This window comes from Numenius arquata, chromosome 14 (assembly GCF_964106895.1).
Source record: "Numenius arquata chromosome 14, bNumArq3.hap1.1, whole genome shotgun sequence".
NCBI classification, from domain to species: domain Eukaryota; kingdom Metazoa; phylum Chordata; class Aves; order Charadriiformes; family Scolopacidae; genus Numenius; species Numenius arquata.
Genome location: NC_133589.1, coordinates 7,017,687 through 7,035,163, shown reverse-complemented (window position 1 = coordinate 7,035,163; position 17,477 = coordinate 7,017,687). Strand labels below are relative to the sequence as shown.

At 49.9% G+C, this 17,477-nt stretch overlaps 1 protein-coding gene across 1 annotated transcript in view; it reads left to right on the top strand.

Moving 5' to 3' along the window:
* PKD1 (polycystin 1, transient receptor potential channel interacting) overlaps positions 1-17,477 on the top strand; it is a 93,627-nt gene that overhangs the window by 58,256 nt on the left and 17,894 nt on the right. The window contains exons 15-23 of the mRNA XM_074158815.1: positions 334-3,956; positions 4,979-5,128; positions 7,492-7,635; positions 8,889-9,168; positions 10,708-10,924; positions 11,941-12,091; positions 13,063-13,215; positions 15,518-15,662; positions 16,506-17,108. Of these exons, the coding sequence (XP_074014916.1) occupies positions 334-3,956; positions 4,979-5,128; positions 7,492-7,635; positions 8,889-9,168; positions 10,708-10,924; positions 11,941-12,091; positions 13,063-13,215; positions 15,518-15,662; positions 16,506-17,108 (5,466 nt within the window). The remainder of the gene's footprint in view (positions 1-333; positions 3,957-4,978; positions 5,129-7,491; positions 7,636-8,888; positions 9,169-10,707; positions 10,925-11,940; positions 12,092-13,062; positions 13,216-15,517; positions 15,663-16,505; positions 17,109-17,477) is intronic.

The window sequence follows — 17,477 nt, the reverse complement described above, 5'->3', positions numbered from 1 at the left end:
CAGACAGACGAAGCTCTGTGCTGATGGGAGGAGGGGTAGGGAGCACTACCATGAGCAGCAGGAAGGGGATTTGTTTTGAGAGCGAACAGAAAGAAAATCTTCTTTCTGTGTTGGACTGGCTCCTTCCTTGGTGTTTGGTCCTCACATCTGTGGCCTGGTTGTAATTCCTGCTTGTCTTGGGCCAGAGGAGGGAAGCCCAGCATGGGCGCAGTGCTGGAGCAGAGTATCTCCCTGCAGTCCCCTGTCATGGTCCCCACACTGCTGCAGCACTGAGGAAGCTGTTGCACAAGCATGTCCTCACAACTGGTCGTCTTCTTCTCTCTTCCTATGCAGGCGAATACGCCCTAGTGGTTCTCGTGTCAAACCAGTTTGAGAACCTCACCCACTTGACCCCGGTTCACATCCACAGTTACTTGATTGATGTGAAGATGGAAGTAGAGGAGGATGTTTTAGTTGTGAGCCGTCCAGTCACCTTCAGAGCCAATCCATTGCCATCTCCTTACGGGGTCGTGTACACCTGGGACTTCGGGGATGGCTCCCCACTGTTCACAGAGAGCCAGGCTACAGTGACATACAGCTACCCCACAAGAGGGGTGTACAACGTCACCGTGACAGCGAACAACACCATAAGCAGTGTGGAGACAGTTGAGTGCTACCAAGTGTTTGAAGAGATAACTGGGCTCCATGTTTCCGCAGATGAGGCAGCAGAGCTGAGAGCATCCGTGACCCTTAATGCTTCAGTGCAGACAGGGGACAGTATCACCTGGATATTCGATATGGGGGACGGGACGGTGCTGAGGAGCCAGGTGCCAGTGGTAGAACATGTGTACGTGAAGGACATCAACTGCACTGTGAACGTGACAGCCATGAACCCTGTGAACTCTGTCTCCCAAACTGTGCCTATTCGGATATTTGTCCTGGAAGTACTCAAAATAGAGCCTACTTCTTGCATCCTTGAGCACCCGGATGTGCAGCTCACTGCGTATGTGACAGGAAATCCTGGTGAATACATCTTTGATTGGACTTTTGGAGATGGCTCATCCAATGTCACAGTCAGTGGGGACCCTGTGGTGAGGCATAACTTCACCCGAAGTGGGACGTTCCCTCTCTCCTTGACTCTCTCAAGCAGGTTTAACAAGGCTCACTATTTCACCAGCGTCTGTGTGGAGCCAGAGATAGTCAATGTCACCCTTCTCCCTTCCAAGCAGTTTGTGAGGCTTGGTGAAGAGAGCAGCTTCCAGGTCAGTGCCATACCTCTCTACCAGTACCGCTACCGCTGGGATTTTGGGAACAACGAGTCTGCTAGATCGAGTGGGACTGAAGTGACCTACACCTACAAGAACACAGGGATCTTCCTGGTCACAGTGACCGTCTCCAACAATGTCTCTTTCAACAATGACACGGCGTTTGTGGAAGTTCAGGAACCGGTTGGGGTGGCAAAGATTGAATATAATGGGACAAGTGTTTTGGAGCTGAACCAGATCTACCTGTTCTCTGCCAGCATGAATGGAACCAAAGTGAGTTACTGTTGGGACTTTGGAGATGGCACTACCCAGCCTGGTCAAATCGCTACCCACTCCTACAACACCACGGGCCATTACACTATTAGTGTGATGGGCCAGAATGATGTGAGCTTTAATGAGACCACCATTGACATCACAGTGAAACGTCGGCTTCATGGGCTGACCATCAATGCCAGCAGGACAGTGGTGCCATTAAATGGCTCGGTGAGTTTTGTAGCCACACTTCTAGCTGGCAGTGCCACCCGCTACTCATGGATCCTCTGTGACCGGTGCACCCCTATCCAAGGCTCCTCCACAATTTCCTACACTTTCCGGTCCGTGGGCACATTCAATGTCATTGTGACAGCAGAGAACAAGATCAGCTCATTGCAGGACAGCATCTACGTCTATGTCCTGGAGCAGATTGAAGGACTGCAGGTGGCTAGCAGTGACCTGGTGGAGGACATCTATTTCCCAACTAACAAAACACTCCATTTGCAGGCAGTGGTGAGAGAGGGAACAAACATCTCTTACAGCTGGGTAGCCCAAAGGGACGGCAATGCTGTGCAGACCTTCACTGGGAAGACCTTCTCCTTGACCATCCTAGAAGCTGGAAACTACACTGTCTATCTGAAAGCCACTAATATGCTGGGATGTGCAACTGCTAACAGGACACTGGAGTTCATTGAAAGCATTGGTCTTTTAAAGCCTTACGCCTTCCCCAACCCAGTTGCTATCAATGCCTCTGTTAACATAAGTACCACCATAACCAGTGGCACTGGTGTCATGTATGTTTGGTACCTAGAGGATGGCTTCTCTCCTGTTACCTCTGAACCCTTTATTATACACTCCTTCCAAAGCCCTGGAGTGATAGAGGTTGTCATTGGAGCAGAAAACAAGCTGGATTCAACCAATGCAACAATTTATATCTGGGTAGAGGAGGTCATAGAGGGGCTGAGTATAGGGACTGCAGAACTGGACTGTAGGTATGTTTCATCAGGCTCCACGGTGGTCTTTGAGGGAGAACTGCAGAAAGGGACTGAAGTGACATGGCTTTGGGAGGTGCCAAATGGCACGTTGACTGGCCAGTCTGTGGAAGTCATGTTCCCCACAGCAGGGTTTTATACAGTCTATCTGAATGCATCGAATGACATCAGCTGGGCTCTAGCCAGCAGAAATATTTCAGTGCTGGACAGGATTCAAGGACTGGAAGTTCTTGCCAGCAAGAAGGTGGTGGAGCCAGGGGAACAGGTCACCTTTGTGATCAGGATGTTGTCAGGTACCTCTGTGAGTTACCTGGTGAGCATAAGTGGGGACTACTCTGTGGTACTCAATGGGTCCAGGTACACGCATGAGTTCAGCAAGAGCGGTGATTATTTGGTGACCGTGACAGTGCAGAACCAAATCAGTATCGCACATGCCCAGGTGCTCATCTCTGTCCTGGAGGCCATCCGCGATGTCAGGCTCCTGAACTGCTGTGAGGAAGGTATACCCACAGGCACGGAGAAGAGCTTCAGTGCCCAGGTGGGAAGTGGCACCCGTGTGTCGTTCTCCTGGCAGTTCTCCCTGTGGAAAGAACGAGGTCGATCTGTGGTCACTGTGGCAGGAGAGAGCGTTTCCTACACTCCAGAATCTGCAGGGCTGCTCGAGATTCACCTCAAGGCCTTCAATGATTTGGGAGGTATCAATATCACCAGAACCATCCAGGTCCAAGACCCAATAGTCCAAGTCTCCCTCACTGCCTCCAACGCCTTTGTCAACAGGACGGCACTATTTGAAGCAGCAGTGGTGCCCAGCAGTAGGAGTGTTGAGTTCCTGTGGACCTTTGGGGATGGCTCTTCCACTCAAGTGACCAAGGTTGCAGTGGCCAGCTATTCTTACCTGAGCCCTGGAGATTACCTGGTGGAGGTGAATGCCACCAATCTCATCAGCTTCTTCATAGCCCACCTCACTGTCACTGTTAAAGTTCTGGAGTGTGAGGAGCCAGAGGTGGAGTTAGCCTTGCCCCCTCAAGTAGTCATGAAGCGGTCCCAGAGGAACTACCTAGAGGCACAGATTGACCTCCGAGGATGCATCAAGTACCAGACGGAGCATCTATGGGAGATCTACCGAGCACCCAGCTGCATGAACTTGCATAAATACGGCAGGATCCGTCTGCCGAACGTTGATGTGAACAGACCCCAGCTGGTTATACCGAAGCTTGCCCTGGAAGTTGGGAACTATTGCTTCGTCTTTATTGTCTCCTTTGGAGATACCCCACTGTCCAAACGCATCTTTGCCAATGTAACTGTGATACCAAGTAAGCTGGTCCCAATCATTGACGGGGGGTCATACCGTGTATGGTCCAACACTCAGGACTTAATCTTGGATGGGGAGAAATCCTATGACCCAAATTTGGATGATGGTGAACAGACTCCATTGTTGTACGAGTGGTCTTGTACATACTCCTCCAAGGTAAGAGCAGTTTTGCACAGCCAGAGAGAGTGATCATTTGGGAGCTGCAACTGTAGGGCAGCTCCACTACAAACATGTGTCTGGGTTGAAATGGTGTTGAGGGGAGCTTTTGTGAGCATTTTTAACAAAGCTCCTCCGGAAGGGGGGTTGCAAATGTTTCCCAATTCCTAGCTCAGGAGAGTGGTACAAAAATTGCTGTGAAGAGTCATGCCGTGCAGCTAGCTGCAGTCTGGTGCTACGCAGCGTCCCTGGGCAGGACAGAAGTGTTGGCACTGGAAGCTGAAGCTTTGACATTGCTGCTTCCCTTCTACTGGGCCTCTGGTTCATGGTTTCAGTGCAGCTGGTTCCATAACCTGAAGGCATTACAGAGCTGCAGATTGCAGCCCAGGGGTTGAGGGCTCGGGTCCCTCTCCCATTAACGGTTAAATGTCTCTAATTCCATCAGGGGCCAAAGTTAGACTTCGGAGGGGTCAAGTGACAAGTCGTGGTCACTATGGTCACAAGCAGATCACTGTCATTACACGTGGAAATGGTCTGACCCTACAGTGATAGAAGGGCAAGGGAGAACTGCCCTTCAAATTCTTATGGGAGAACCACCTCAGGAGCATTTTTTGATTGAATGTGGGAATCTTTTCCTTGTAAAAAGTCATTGTTTTCTATTTTTACCTCAAAGAAAGATGCAGAGTGTGTGTATTAGACTTTTGAGTTTAATGTGAGCTCTTGGTGTTATTTGGCAATGTTTATAAGCTATTCGATGAAGAATTAATTTTATAAAATAAGAATTTGAAGCTCAGATGAAATACAGGAGTGTTCCAAGTACTGCTTACTAACCTGAAGAACAGGATAATGTGCTTTATTGTCCACACACCACCCCATGTCTCCCACCCCAGCGGTGGCATTGCACAGTAAGATCTGTAAGAGGGAATTTGTGTGGACCTGAATGTTTTGGCTTTTAAAACATTGGACTAACCCGATGTGCACCTGTAACAAGGAGGGTTTGAAAGTTCTTTTCTCCTTGCAAGCAGAGCTCGGCTGCAGGGTGCTCTCTGAATTTCAGTGCCAAGGAAGGAATTGTCACAATTTCCAAAGCTGTATTAGAAGCAGATGTGGAGTATACGTTCGACCTCACCGTCAGGAAGGAGGGTATGAGTCCCGAGGCAACAAATCAAACCGTACGTACCACAGACAACTGTCGTTTTCTGTCCTTGTGTGCCTGTTGCTGGACACGGAGGAGCTGGAAGTCCGTGGCCCTTATCCTAAGAAATTTTCTAGAGGAGAGCGCTGCTGGCTCAGACCTATGCCCAGCCATGGGTTACTCCCCAGGCTGCTCCCTCTGACCCCATCCGAGAGCCCCGTTCAGCCCGGGGTGTAGAAGTACCACTATCCACCTGCACCAGCCAGCGCAGGAAAGCAGAGGAAGCAGATTTTAGGGCATTGCTGGGGCTCCATAAACCATCCCGTCCAGGTCATTGGCAGGAACAAACGCTGGTATTTCTGTGATCTATTCATCTTATGCTGCCTTGGGCAGCACTTTTTGCTTGTCCTGCCAAGTCCCTTTAGTTTCTTCCTTCCTTTAGACCTTGTGTTAGTCCCTCTCTGTGCAGAGGCTGTGTTAGAGACCCAGCCCTGGAGGGTACTGGCTGCTAGTCCTGGGACTGAGAGCCTGCAACTGCAGATCTGCCGTAGGAAGACAGCAAAGGAGCCTGTGGTTGGTAGCTCTTCCAGCACCGTGGGCAGTCCTGGGCTCTTCACATGTCACAGCATCAGGCTCTTCCCTGATTTTTGCCCAGAGAGAGCTTCCTAAGAGCTGGTAGTTAATTTTACTCTCTCCTTCTTCCTGTTCCTCTCTTCTCTCCTTCTGATGTTTTTTTTTAAGGGTGGATTTTTTTAAGTGCATGTTGTTTATGTCAAATTAAGCCTAACACTGAATGCAACTGCAGTCCGACAGCAGTTATGGTTTATGTCAGAAACATTCATCGTGGTGCATTTGGCAATTAGAGATATAGTTAGCCTGAAAGTGGAAACTCTTACTGCCTGGGTTTTAAACCAAAGCCGGAGGATAAAAAGAAAAAAAATTAAATTGATAGTCTTTCAAGGACATTCCGTACTATCTGGTTTCCATGCATGAGCGCAAAACAATGATTCCAGTGTCGCAGGAAATTTGCAAATACTGTAGGAATGAATGAAGCTTCAATGTGCTCCGGCTTAGTGCTGTGGAATATTTATCCTCTTTTAAAAGTCTGCCATATTAAACAGTGTCTTCATTACTGTCTTTCTTTGAATTCAGAATATTCCTTATGCCAGGGCAGAGGGCTCTGTCGAATGCTGGACAACCCCATTTCCTTGGGGATTAAAGGAATTTAGACAAAGTGCAGAGGTCAGAGCTCAATAACGGTTGTGTCTGAGCCCCCGGTGCTTCTAAAGCTCGCCTCTCTCTGAGTGGTTTGCCGGGGAGATGTGGTGGAGATGTTGAGATGTGCATCTTAGATCTGAGCTAAAAGCCTGGAACAACATGCTGCTCTCTGGGAAAGGTGATTCTTCCAGGCTGCAGAGCAAAATGCATTTGATGCACAGTGGGAGCTGTGTTTTCTGGCTATTTTTATTATCATTCCTGTCTCTCAGGGACATAGATAGTGTCAGAAATGGTGATGGTTCTGCACAGGCAGTGCACTTGAGAGCCCGAGGGCCCGGAAACGTGACCTGTGGTTCTAGTCCAAGCTGTGTAGATCAGAGCGGGGATGGGGGTGACAATGGGACCATGCCCTGGCTCAGTCGGCACATCCTCAGCAAACCAAGGCTCCCTGGCTCGCCCTGAGCCCTCTGTTACTCGGGAGTGTAAACTCTTCCCATTTAGCTGAGGACAGGGACCCATAGCACCACACTCCTGTGTCAACGGCAGGTCTGCTGTGACACCACTGTATCAGGCACTCCACAGCTACAGAGGCAGGGCCAAGAGTTTGGCCCACAGAAAACAAAGGAGAGCTGTGGTTGCTTCCCAGGGCAGGCACTCACCAGATTTTTGATCTGTGCTGTGACAGAGGCTTTCCTCCTCCCAGTTAGACTGCTCCTCTTTTGAAAACTCTAACGCGGATCCCATTTTTGTAGGGGTAACAACTGTCCCGAGGTGGTCAGTACAGCAAACTGCTTCAGTTAGCATCGTCCCTGCCCGACAGCACGAGCAGGACTTGCTGGGGTTTCAGCACAGGGTACCAGAGTGACATTTTGAAAGTGATGTATGTTGTTAAAAACTGTAAATGAAGTAAATCCAGAATTACCTAGATTGGCCCAGCTTAGTGTTGCGTGGCTCTTAAAAACCAGTGATGGAAGAACTCTCCCTGGGCAGTGTAAGAAGAGTGATGCAGCTTAAGTCTGACCTGAAATCCTTTGGAAATCCCTTTCTGCTGTTTCTTTAGCACAGATTGGGCTGGTGCAGAGCAATTTCCCCTTGCAGAACCAGGTGCTGGGATGTCTACTTACCTGTTAGATGTTTGTATTTTTGTCTCAGATCTCCTGACGGAGCCTCTTGCTTTCCCAGGTATTCATCAAGAGGGGGGGAGTCCCTATTGTGTCCCTGGAGTGTGTTTCCTGCAAGGCTCAGTCTGTCTATGAAGTTAGCAAGAGCTCCTACATCTACCTGGAGGGGACCTGCCAGAATTGTCACAACGACTCCAAGCTTGGGGTAAAGTCATTAAAAATGCTGTTCTTTGCTTCACCTTTGGTGGATTTCAGGGAGAAGGGTAGAGTCAGAGAGGACAGGCTAGGAAGAGCTGTGTGAGAAATAAAGTCCTGGACCTAAACTGCGGTAGAGACAAGGAGGGGAAGCAATCTCTGACCATAAATGCAGTGGCAGCCTGGGTCTGGCTGAGGGGATGAAGGCTAGCTGGTACTAGTTTCATCATAGCCTCTGGAAAGAGCTGCAGGATTAGCTTGAAGAGTCAGATGTTTAAAACAGGCTCTGCCCGGAGCTTGCCTGGTGTGACATGGGGCTCCTGTGTGCTGTGCCGTGTCTTGGCAGTGTGGAGGAGGCTGAGAGAGCCTGTGAAGCAGGTTCCCCATGTCCTGTAACCACTGGACCTCCTGGAGATGTCCAGAGCTTTACTTTGCCCTGGGTTGTGCCTGTAGGCTGTGGGACACATGGCCTGTCAGTCCTCCATCAGTGTCTTGACCTACCCGAGGTCAAGTCCTTGATGCGTCATTTTCAAACCAAGCCCATGAGCGACCAGTTCTTTTCACACAAAAGCCACTTTTTTTTTCCCCAGAAGAGGTTTGTAAAGTGTTTTCTCCCTCCTGATTGGCATTTTGCCCATTATTTTGGTGGCTCAAGCAGAGATCGTTCAGTCTCTTCTGATCCCCTGAGTCCCTCATGCCCTCCTCTAATTACAGATTCTGCTACGCAGCATCTCTGCAACCTGTTGAATTAAGCAGGTCTCAGAAGTGGAAGTCCTGTTGGGAGAGCCAGTCTGTGTTGCTCCCGGCAAGCCCAGCATGTACTTGCATGGCATTTTCTGGCTGGCTGTCTCTGTTCCTCTTGTTATCGCAATTGTACATTTGCGCTATTAACAGTAACCATCCAGGACACGTTCAGCTTGAAGCATATAAAACATGGTATCCCATGGAGACTCCACCAGTACTTAATTTATTTCCTGTGTTTTGTGTTCTGTATTATGAAATATTCTGTCGGAGGGTGATGTAATCCCAGAGACTAAAGTAGATCTCACAGTGGAAATATTCCCACCAGACATTTTGGAAAGGTTCCAGTTCTTGTTGCTGTAGCACACAAGACTAAAGCTGAATTATCAACTGCAAATTTGGCAGACGGTCCTACTAGAAATCTGTTACTTTTTATAAGAGACTCAATCTGAAAACATTTTAAGGACATAACTAAAGATTTAAACAAAACCTCTCCTGTCTTTCCCCTCTTCATCTCCACAGAGATGGGCAGCTCACAGCTTTAAAAACAAGTCACTCATCCTGGACAAAAAAACTACCTCCACTGGCAACACGGGAATGAACCTGGTCTTGAGGCAAGGGGCTCTGAAGGATGGGGAGGGATATACTTTTACCCTTCACATCACGGACCTCACGACAGGGGAGGAAGGATTCGCCTCCATCGATCTGCTCCCAAACCAGCCGCCTGTTGGAGGATCCTGCCGGCTGTCTCCCAAAGGACCCCTCAGGGCACTGATGGCAAAGGTGCACTTTGAGTGTTCAGGTGAGACCGTACGGACAGTGGTGCTGGGCACTTCGCAGCCCTCTCTGCTCTTCATGGGCAAAGGTTTCTCCTTGACCAGCATGTTACCAGTTGCCCTTCCTCCCACAGATGTTTTCTTTACCCTGAGCTCCTACCCCAGGACACTGTTGGCCAGGGCTGAGTGGAGGAGTGGATCTTTCTGTTTCTGATCCCCAAAGCTTGGACCATGAGCGACTTTGCCCATATTACGGAGCTCTAAAACTCATGGTAGCAGACAGGCACTTTTTTAAACCCTACTTCACATAGTTGAGTGACGATGTCCAGGCAAGGACAATACTTGCAGAAGAAACTGGTATTTCAGTGCAGGAAAAAGAAGGTGCCCAAAACTGAGTCACACATACGTGGGAAGATTGAAAAGACAAAGCATTGGGGCTGTCTCTGCCATGTGGGCTGGATGTTCCCGTCAGCAGTTACCTTCTCAACCAGCTGCAGAGACAGCAACAACGAGCCTAGCTTTGGAAAAGTGGCCTGGCTGACGTCCTGTAGCCTTGGGCCAAGGAATAAGTGCCTTTGAAAACCATATTTCCCCAAATGATTAGTGTTAGAGATTAATGCTGTCTGTGCACAAATGCTGGGAAGCCACACTGCAGAGGAGATGATGAATTCTGCTGGTTCTGGGGGGAGGGAGGGGCTGATCACCAAAGCCCAGCTTAAACTGGGGGAGAAGCAGAAGCGTATTCAGCATGATACAGTTGTAACTTTGGTATGTTTTGAGCTACCCAGAATAATTATGAAATCATTACCTCTTTGGAGTAGTGGGAGCTTTAGCTCTTAGTGATTATTTTTAAGCTGAAGTGAAACACTCAGGATACAGACCCACTGGTCGATGTCCAGTGCAGCAAGCCCTGGCAGAGCCAGCACCTTCACTGGTGCTTAGTGGCAAATGGGCAGTGAATTTCCCAACTGCCCGGCTCCCACAAGACTCCCCGTAATTCCTGGGAGTTCCAAGGAAACCTTTGTGCAGGTTTTATCCTAGACTCAGCTGTTCCTGAGATGTTGAACTGCCTGAGGTCTGTGCCAAGCCTCTGTCTAATGTCAGGCTTTGCGGGGCTTGTACAGAAGCTGTGGCCTTGGGTCTGCTGTTCCCAGCCCAAGTAAAGTTATTCCCATCTTTATTTTTCTCATGAACTCTTCACAAATCCCTTTAAATGTTACAGGACCCAAGCAGCCAGGCAGAAATCCCCAAACATCAGAAAAATTCAAAGAGGGTCAGAGCTTTACATTGCAGGCCCTGAAAACATCCCTCTAGACCAGTGGAGTCCTTAAGCTGTCCCCTAATGGTGGGGGGTCACCCTCTGCCAGAGCAGGGTGACCCCTTGCTGAGGGCAGCAGTGAGGATGCCATGCTGAAGGGCTGAGCAAGGTGGGACACACCAGGGGAGGGAAGGGGCCCTGCAAAGGCAGTGCCAGCTCTGACGGATGGGCTGGGCTTTGGGATGGTGGCTGCAGCCCTCCCATGCCCTTGCCCCCATCAGACCCCCTGTTGGGGTTTGTTTTGCAGGCTGGCGAGACACAGAGGACGCGGAGGGCCCACTGGTGTACATCCTCCTGGTCTCCCGTCACAGGGCTGGGCACTACCATGAATTCTGCGTCTACAAGGGCAGCCGTGCCGAGCACAGCGCCTTCCTGCCCCCGGGCTTTCACGAGAGCGGCTTCATGGTGTCCGTGTCAGTCCTTGTTCAGGACCAGCTGGGAGCAACCGTGGTGGCCATTAACCGGTAAGACCCACCGTTCGCGGGCCAGGCTCCTGAATCGCAGTCTTACGGCTTGACCACTGGGTCCCAGTCCTGAAGGCCTTGGCAGATCCTGGGTGAAACACTTGCCTCCTGGAAGAGGCTGTTGGCAGGAAGGTGAGGGGAGGCTCAGCAGAAATTCAATACAGAGAATTCCAGTCTTTGTGGATCAGCACTCAAGGAGGAGACTTTCTGATAAGCTTTCCTGACCACCTCCTTAATTCCCTGGTGACACCTTGCTTTGAAGGCACCAGGTCACTTTCTCAGAAGACCTCTATGCTCTGTGCTCCATCACCTTCTCTGCATCAGGAGCCCTCAAAGGAGAGTTGGCAGCGCCAAGCTCTGGTGCTGGGGGTTGCCTGGTGTCCTGCTCCTGAGAGCCAGGGAGGTCTCATGTAGCCAAGGTGGTGAGCACGGTGCTTTTGAATAGGGTGGAAAGGATTGCAGCTTGAGTCTCAGCAGGGCCAGTACCACGAAAGCCCAGTTGTCCCTTCTGCAAATGCCCCTTGGTTTCCAGTGTGCTCCATGCAGGTGACAAGTTCCCACAGGTCTTTGGGCAGCATCCTAAGCAGGTCTCTGCTGCCTGACTGAGCTGCAGGACTGCTTCTTCTTGAGGCTGATTTGCAGTTCCCCACACTGTATATGTGGTCCCGGCCTCCCAGGCTGGAGCATACAGTCCTGCAGTGCCTGCGGAGGAGGATCTGTGACCCAGCTGTTCCTCAGACCCCAAGGAACGATGCCAAAAGCAGTGCAGCTCCTCCCAGCACCCTGGCCCTGTTTTTAAGTGCTCTTTATGCTCCATCAAACTAAACCTGGATTTTCTCCTCTGGGTTCAATGCACCCGTGTGTGTCCTACACCTGCAGCTTCACAGAACTGGGCCGGTGAAGGCTTCAGCTCCATGAGGTTCCTACATACAGCTGGTGCAAACTGGGTACCAGGGCAGGCACCAGTAATGCTGTCATGGCTGTTTAACCGCCCAAATGCCTCTTTCCCTTGGCAGCTCCATGGAAATCGGCTTACCCGAGGGGTTCCCCAGCTTCTCCCACTGGCTCTACAATCAAACTGACACCGTGCTCCGGGGCTTAGTGAAACAAAGGGACCCTCAACAGGTCATTGAGTACTCCCTGGCCCTCATCACCATCTTAAATGAGGTAAAGCAGCACTCTCTGCCCAAGAGGGGCCTCCAGAAGGCCTTGCAATCGCCAGTAATGTTCTTTGGCCAAGTTTTGTACAGCAATGTAGGGAAATGACTAATGCTAGTTTTTCATGTAAATCAGTGTACGTGCATGCTGGGAGCTGAGCTGGAGCTATTTTCATGCATCAAAAAGAGTAACAAACTCCAGACACACACACAATGACCAGGGAAAGCAGAGAGGCCGCAGAATAGAACAGAGGTCCCAGAGAAGGCAGTGGCCTGAGTGTCTCCCATGCAGCCTGCATTTTTGCCCTCATATCCAAGTCTAAACACTGAATTTAGAAACAGAAATCTTACCCTAAATTCCCCCAGCTACTTCATGCTTCCCCTGAGCCAGCCACCCCACTCCATCTCAGCAGGGCTGGAAACTCCCTGTAGCTACTCAGGTGATGCTCTGGGTGCTGAGGAGACCTCCTTGTTCTGACTGCTGAGCCTAGTGCAGCTAGAAAGATCTTCTGCCTGCATACAAGGGCTCTTAATCCACAGTGTAGGACCATCATCCTCCTGGCAGCATTCACTTTCATGCCTACCTAAGATAGGGCCCAGTCCCTCCGCATGCATCTCTGTAGGCAGGGCAGGAATTTTGGTCTATACTCATGCTTTCCTCACCCATAAGAGCCTCCTGAGTGCCTGGAAGCCAGTCAGGGGCAATCCTCCTGAGCACAGGCACTGTGCATAGCTGGATAAGGGCTGCACACTGGTGTACTACTTAGCTGTCAAGTAAGGCTGTTGAGATAATTGCTTGGAGAGCACAAGTGAAATTGAGGAAGTTCTACTGAAAAACCAGCTCATTAGATCACTCTCTGGGGAAAAGCACAGGCAGGAGATGCAGAGTACAGGGGAGAGGTGACTTCAGCACAGCTCATCATCCTCTGAAACAAGCTGATACCTTTCCTCACTCTGCCTGATTTTATCCCCTCCCCCCAGTATGAGCGGTCCATGCTTCTGGAACCTGAGACTGAGAATGAATTTGAACTCCGGACCTGGACTCGCAACAATATCACAGAAATCCTGAACTCGCTGAAGGTGAACACAGTTGATGATATCCAGCAGATCTCCGCTGCCTTGGCGCAGTGCACGGTATGTTCCCCATCCACTTCCAGCCTCCTGCTCTTCCAGGTGCAACTTAGATCCTCTTCACTTCTTCTGCTTCCCTGTCTCTCTCTCCCCACGCACGTACCACCCAGGGAGCATAAGTATCACTTATTGACATCATTGGGGTTTCTGTGGTGATGTTGTAAGTGCTGTCAGCTCTGCCCCTCACCGTGCCACCGATCTAGCAGATATGGAGAAGATGATGTATTCCTGTGCTGGAAGACAGCACATAAGAATTCTGGGCTGCTTCTCCGGTACCAGCCCTGGTGTGGCAGCTTGCTAGCAAGTAGGTTCTTTCACTTGCAGATGGAGGCTGTAGGGCAGGCCTCAACAGAGTGGAGAAGCACTGGAATAAACTGCTGGGAGGGTCACAGAATCTCCCAAGGACAGGCTGGACTCCCATCAGGAGTAACACAAGTAGAGCTGGACCTGCCTTGAGCCAGGGGACAGCGCCGAGGACTGATGTTCCTTCCAGCCCTATTTCTACCCTACAAGATTAGAAACACTGCTCTGCTTCCCTGCTGACCGGGAGCGCTATGTTCCTCAGCCAGCTCACAGTTTCAGCTCCCCGGTGCTGGAGCTGCTGCCTGGTGGATTTAGGAGTGGCTTTATGTGTTTTGTCAGATGGGCAAAGGGAAGAGAGCCCAGTTATATAATGTGCTCGAGGTTTGGTGGCCAGCCAGCCTGCTCTGGCACGCTCTTCCTCCCCCGCCCTCCCAAATCTTCGCTTTCGGGGCTGGAGTCGGGTACCCCAGCCTTGACTGCGCATCGCCTCCCCAGCCAGGTCAGCAACCTCGCTCAGCGGGGAAGAGGCTCTCATCGAAATGATGGACAGACTACTGCATCCCACCCACTGAGTCCTTCTTCTGCTGCTTCTTTCTCTGCTTCCGAGTCTGTAAACCTCAAAGATCACTTCTTTCTGTTCATCTTTCTTCAGGGATTTGGGGTTCGGCACATGCCCTTCCAATGCTGGATTGGTTTCTTTCTGTCTCTCCCACGTGCTCTTGCCTTGCGACTTGATCCTGCTGTGGAAGCTTAGGTCTAGAAATAGAATTTTTGTTCCACGGCAAAGCTGACGTTCCAGGATTAGTTTATGCTCTGGATTGGAATGAAAAACTTAGAAAAACAGTAATCTAGAATTTCCCAAGTGGTTGAGACTAGCAGAGAGTTCACACATTTCCTTTCCTGTAGAAGTGTCAATCAGTGCTGATACTGTTTTGATTTTACCTACAGGGGAGAGGAAAAATCAGAATGAAATCTCTCCTGGAGGGGAAAAAAAGAATCTCAGTCTTATTCAGAATCTACTAGATTCTCCTTCCTAAGGAGTAGCTCCTTGGGTGGTTCCTCCCCATAACACATTTTATTCCCCACCTCTTTAATACCTGACTGCCTTGTGGACTCTGATTTACACAGTATGTCCTCGCTCTTCATAGCTTACAAATAAAAGCAGAAAAGAGGGAATTCTAGACCTGCAGATGCTGTTTTGATTCTTCACCAAAACATATGGTGAATCACGTCTGAATCCTATGATGATTAAAAGAAAAAAAGATGAATAAGAGCTAGGAACGGCGTTGTGGTAACAGCTTCCATGTGTTGCCTCAGTCACTCCCATCCAGCCCTCAAGAGTGCGGGGAGCTCCAGGCCATGGCTAGAACATTCTGTTTCTTGGACACATCTGGGAGCAGAGGGAGGGACATCCATCATGCCTGAGTGGCAGGATCCCTCCCACCGCTTTCAGGAGTATTTGGACACTGAAATGGATTCAGTTAGGGCTAAATCTTGCTCCCATCAAAGATAGTGGAGTAGATGGAGAAATCCTATCCAGCTCCTGGTTGATTTCTGTAGGAATAGCGTGTGGCCCCAAAGGGGTGCTCATGGGATGCCACAGCAGGAGACATGCTTGGTCCTTACAAGTGAACTCCAGGGAACATGAATATGCTGCTCTTTAATGCTCTTTCCAACCCTAATGCAACTTCCATTAGACTCCCAGCATGCCTGTCTGAACGCTGTAACATGAGGGGAGATGGACGGGAGAGTCTGGGAGACATCAACAACTTCTTGGCATCTTTCAATGTGAGCAGAGCAGCCGTGGTCTCTGCAGTCACCTCCCTGGGGCTGGAGGGAGCAGGGGTGACTTTGAGGGTGCAAATGGTGTTTGAACAAATGTGCTGGGGTCTTTGGACCCATTTGGAGGACACCATTTGGAGGACTGAGCCAGCTGAACTTGCCCACAGCTGCCTTTCCTTGGGGGTGTTCCTGCTGCATCAGACTGTGTTCCCCTTTGCAGGTGGCGAGCAAGGAATTGGTTTGCAAGTCATGCCTCACAAGGACCTTGAACAAGCTGGAGACCATGATGACCATTCTTCAAGGGGAAATGACCCAAGGCACTGTGACACCGACTGGTATTGCCGACAACATCCTCAACATCACAGGTCAGTTTTGTTCCTGCAGGAATGGGTGACATTCGACGGGGCGCTGCTGAGGGCACAGGTCTCCCAGTGCAGGGTGCTGGGCAGAAGTAGATTGAGGGAAGCTTTGCAGGCTTTCTGCTGTACTGTTAGGGGTTTGGCTCATGCCTTTTCAAGCTGTTAGGGAGATTGCATCTAACATTTGGACCGTGGCACCTCAGTAATTTCTTCTGCCTGTACTTTTCCCAGGGTTATCCTGTCTTTGGCAGCTGTCTCTGCGGACATTTAAACATGACAGTTGTTAATAAATTAACTAATTCTTCAAGGAATTGTCTTTTTAGTAAACAATGAGTAACAGCTATGGTTTCCAGATGCTTGCCTTCCTGCTTGCAATCTGAGAAGGGTGCCAAACTTCACTGGGGCACCCATGAACACTGTGCAGAAATTCCCACCTGGTTACCCTGGGAGGAAGCCGAGGCACCTTCTTTGCACTCCTTGTTATGTATTTCTGGGCGTTCTGCTCTTTGTAGTGCAAAATCTTAGTACCATATGTTTGATTTATCCATTCTTTCCCTGTTTCCCAGTCTGCCCTTCTAGTCATTTCACAGGAGGAAAATAAAACCTGTTGTGATTAAGTATTCACCGCCAAACTTTGTAGAATAGCTGAGAACCTGCAGGAATTGCTGACAGCTTTATTTTTAGCTATGGGCTACTAAACACTCCCAGTGCAGAAGGTCATGTGTACAGGTAGGGTTACAGTGAGAAGACAGTAAGGAAAGACTTGTCTGATTGTTTTGGGAAGGTGTCAGATGTTATCTAGGCTATTTACCACTTCCTCTCTTTACGCCTTTATTTCTCTCCTGGCAGGTGACCTAATTCACCTTGTCAATACGGTTTCACAAGAATCCAAGCCCCAGGAATTGCTTTCTGATTCCCACAATTTGCTGCTGGCTCCCAAAGCCTACAACCTGTCTTCCAGCCTGATGCGTATCCTCATGAAGTCTCGAGTGCTGAATGAAGAGCCCCTTGAGCTGGTGGGAGGAGAAATTAAGGCCACAGGCAAGCGGTCTGATCCCTTTAACTTGCTTTGCTATGAAAACACACCGAACTGCCAGTTCTCCATCCCTCAGGCATTCAACACCACCCTTTCCAACCTGACAGATGTCATTCAAGTCATGTTCCAAGTGGACTCCAATCCTTTCCCTTTTGGTTACATCAGCAACTACACCGTGTCCACAAAGGTCGCCTCCATGGAATTTCAGACACACAATGGGGTGCAGATCCCCATTGGGAGCCTGGACTCAGAGAAAGCCATCACCGTAATGGTGTCAAACAACACAGATGCTGACAATCTCTCTGCTGGCACTGAAGTCATCGAGGCAAGAACATCTGTGAACCTAATTGTGACTATGGAGAGCAACAACAGAGAAGCAGGACTGCACTTCCAGCTCACTTACAGAGTCCTGGACGGTAGCGCAGAAAGATCCAACTCTTTATACTCTTTGCTATTTCTTCCTGTGGGAAGGGAGGTCTGGGTGTTGCAGCAAAGGAGAGCTGTGTCAGGAGATAACTGGTGTGTGGGAGGGGATGTCAGATGTAGCCAGCAAGTACCACGCTGCATGGTTGAGGTTCCAGCTGTCACAGGCATCATCCAGTCCCCAGTGTAATACTTGCTTGTGGATTCTAGCACTGAGAAACCTTTTTCTTTATCCAGCCCCTCTGTTGAGCCACATTAGCATTGGTGGGAGTTTGTCCTGTCTCTGTCTTGGTCAGGTACAATGGTATCTGGAGTCTCTTGCTCACGGATCCTCTGAACTGCGGACTGAGAGAGGGCAATCT